Source organism: Polyodon spathula, chromosome 7 (assembly GCF_017654505.1).
Source record: "Polyodon spathula isolate WHYD16114869_AA chromosome 7, ASM1765450v1, whole genome shotgun sequence".
Lineage (NCBI taxonomy): Eukaryota > Metazoa > Chordata > Actinopteri > Acipenseriformes > Polyodontidae > Polyodon > Polyodon spathula.
In genome coordinates, this window is record NC_054540.1 from 9,528,143 (window position 1) to 9,530,445 (window position 2,303).

General features: G+C 36.6%; 1 protein-coding gene across 1 annotated transcript in view; it reads left to right on the top strand.

Annotated features, from left to right (window-relative positions):
• Nucleotides 1-671: 671 nt before the first annotated feature.
• Nucleotides 672-2,303, top strand: part of LOC121319004 (pseudouridylate synthase 7 homolog-like protein) — a 7,526-nt gene continuing 5,894 nt past the window's right edge. Inside the window, exons 1-2 of the mRNA XM_041256237.1 lie at nt 672-698; nt 1,184-1,308. Coding sequence (XP_041112171.1) covers nt 672-698; nt 1,184-1,308 — 152 coding nt within the window. The remainder of the gene's footprint in view (nt 699-1,183; nt 1,309-2,303) is intronic.

Below are 2,303 nucleotides of genomic sequence, written 5' to 3' on the forward strand. Positions count from 1 at the left end.
GAACATAAGTAGACGAAGTTATCGGTTTGTTCATTCTAGTAGAAAACAGGAGAGATATATAAAAATACAAGGCAAAACAAAAACTGAAAAAAAGTGAAAAAAAAAGAGAAAAAGGAGAAACCACAGCATTCAGAACAGGTGAAATGATTACCCTAAAAATGCATGAACGGACATGACAATACGGTGGTCTTAATAAATACAAATTTAAAAATACTGAATAACAAACAATGCATTTTAATTATTTTACACATAGCACATTATTAAGCTTTTTTTATGTATTTATTTATTTATTTAATTTCTGATGGACGCCTCATAGTAACGTCCTATATTAAATACGCCTTCATATCTTTTTTAGTTTTTGTAATACAAACAATATTCATCAGATAGCTTACTACTGTTAAACAAAAGAATACACAACTTAGGAAACTTACATACTGTACTTCCGTGTCCCTGCACCTTTAAACTAAATATGTCGGCCTAAAACAGTGGCCTGGTAACTGAGAAATTTCCTTTAATTGTAACGTCACGTGACAAGGAAACACTCTTTATCCACGTTGTGAAATCCTGGGAAATACGACTCGCAGGAAGACTGACGCTAATGTACTGTAGTAAATGTAAGTTTTATTTTGAGTAGATTAACGCAGCGAACTGTACTTTAAACAGTCGGTTTGATGCTCGGATCAGAATTGCGTTTGAATGTACCTGGTTTCACATTTTGCAGTTATTCTCATTTGCACGAATTTAACTTCCTCGCTGTTGTTTACGTTACAGTACAACATGCTGTAATGGCTCTTGAGAAGCGGACACTTGCACAGGGCTTTTTACGATATTCAATTACATGAGTGGATGCTTGAACTATACTGAGCAAGAATCACACAAAGCAATATTGTTTTCATTTATTTAGCTGAAAAATGAATGACATGAATAACTATTAGTATTATTATTATTATTGATGTGTAGTTACCGTTATACATTGTATTTTATTCCACACTTATACATTAACAGCATGCATACTTTTACAAACAAAACGACAACAAATAATTCAACTAGCTTTTTATTATTTATGTATGTATGTATTTATTTATTGTAATTAGGGGAGAGTACAGACTGCTTTATATTGTTAAATCAAATAACTTCCATTGATAATGTCATTTGACTCCCTAATCACATCCGTTTCAATTAGAGCCCCTTTCACACTGGCACTCCTACCCAGGCCCTAGATAACCGGGTCACAGTCCTGCCTGGTGTGGAAACCAAGTACGTGGGTCGGACCTGGGTTAACCCGGTCCCGGCAACCCACCTCAAGATGTGGGTTGACACGCTTTGACCCGGGTTGAGCGAAACAAAATGCTTGACTGCCTGAGCCAACCATTAACAAACAACCACGCTTGCATGAAGGTTTCACTTCTGCAAGGAGCATGCTTGTTTAGCCATATTTGTGTTGATTGAGACACAGCATGAGCCAGATTGCAGCAGGGATGTAGAAACATTTGCTCTAATCAACATTTGGGCCGATGATTCAATCCAGAGAAGCTTGTGTAGTATGTGTTTGGGTAAAATGAACATTTTTGTTTTATTCTATAAACTACTGACAACATCTCTCCCAAATTCAAAATAAAAATATTGTCATTTAGAGCATTTATTTGCAGAAAATGACAACTGGTCAAAATAACAAAAAAGATGCAGTGTTGTCAGACCTTGAATAATGCAAAGAAAATAAGTTCATATTCATTTTTAAACAACACAATACTAATGTTTTAACTTATGAAGCGTTCAGAAATCAATATTTGGTGGAACAACCCTGATTTTCAAGCACAGCTTTCATGCGTCTTGGCATGCTCTCCACCAGTCTTTCACATTGATGTTGGGTGACTTTATGCCACTCCTGGCACAAAAATTCAAGCAGCTTGGCTTTGTTTGATGGCTAGTGACCATCTATCTTCCTCTTGATCACATTCCAGAGGTTTTCAATGGGGTTCATGTCTGGAGATTGGGCTGGCCATTCCCGGGTCTTGATCTGGTGGTCCTCCATCCACACCTTGATTGACCTGGCTGTGTGGCATGGAGCATTGTCCTGCTGGAAAAACCAATCCTCAGAGTTGGGGAACATTGTCAGAGTAGAAGGAAGCAAGTTTTCTTCCAGGACAACCTTGTACTTTAGGGTTATTCCACCAAATATTGATTTCTGAACTCTTCCTAAGTTAAAACATTAGTATTGTGTTGTTTAAAAATGAATATGAATATGACAACACTGCATCTTTTTTCTTATTTTGACCAGTTGTCATTTTCTGCAAATAAATGCT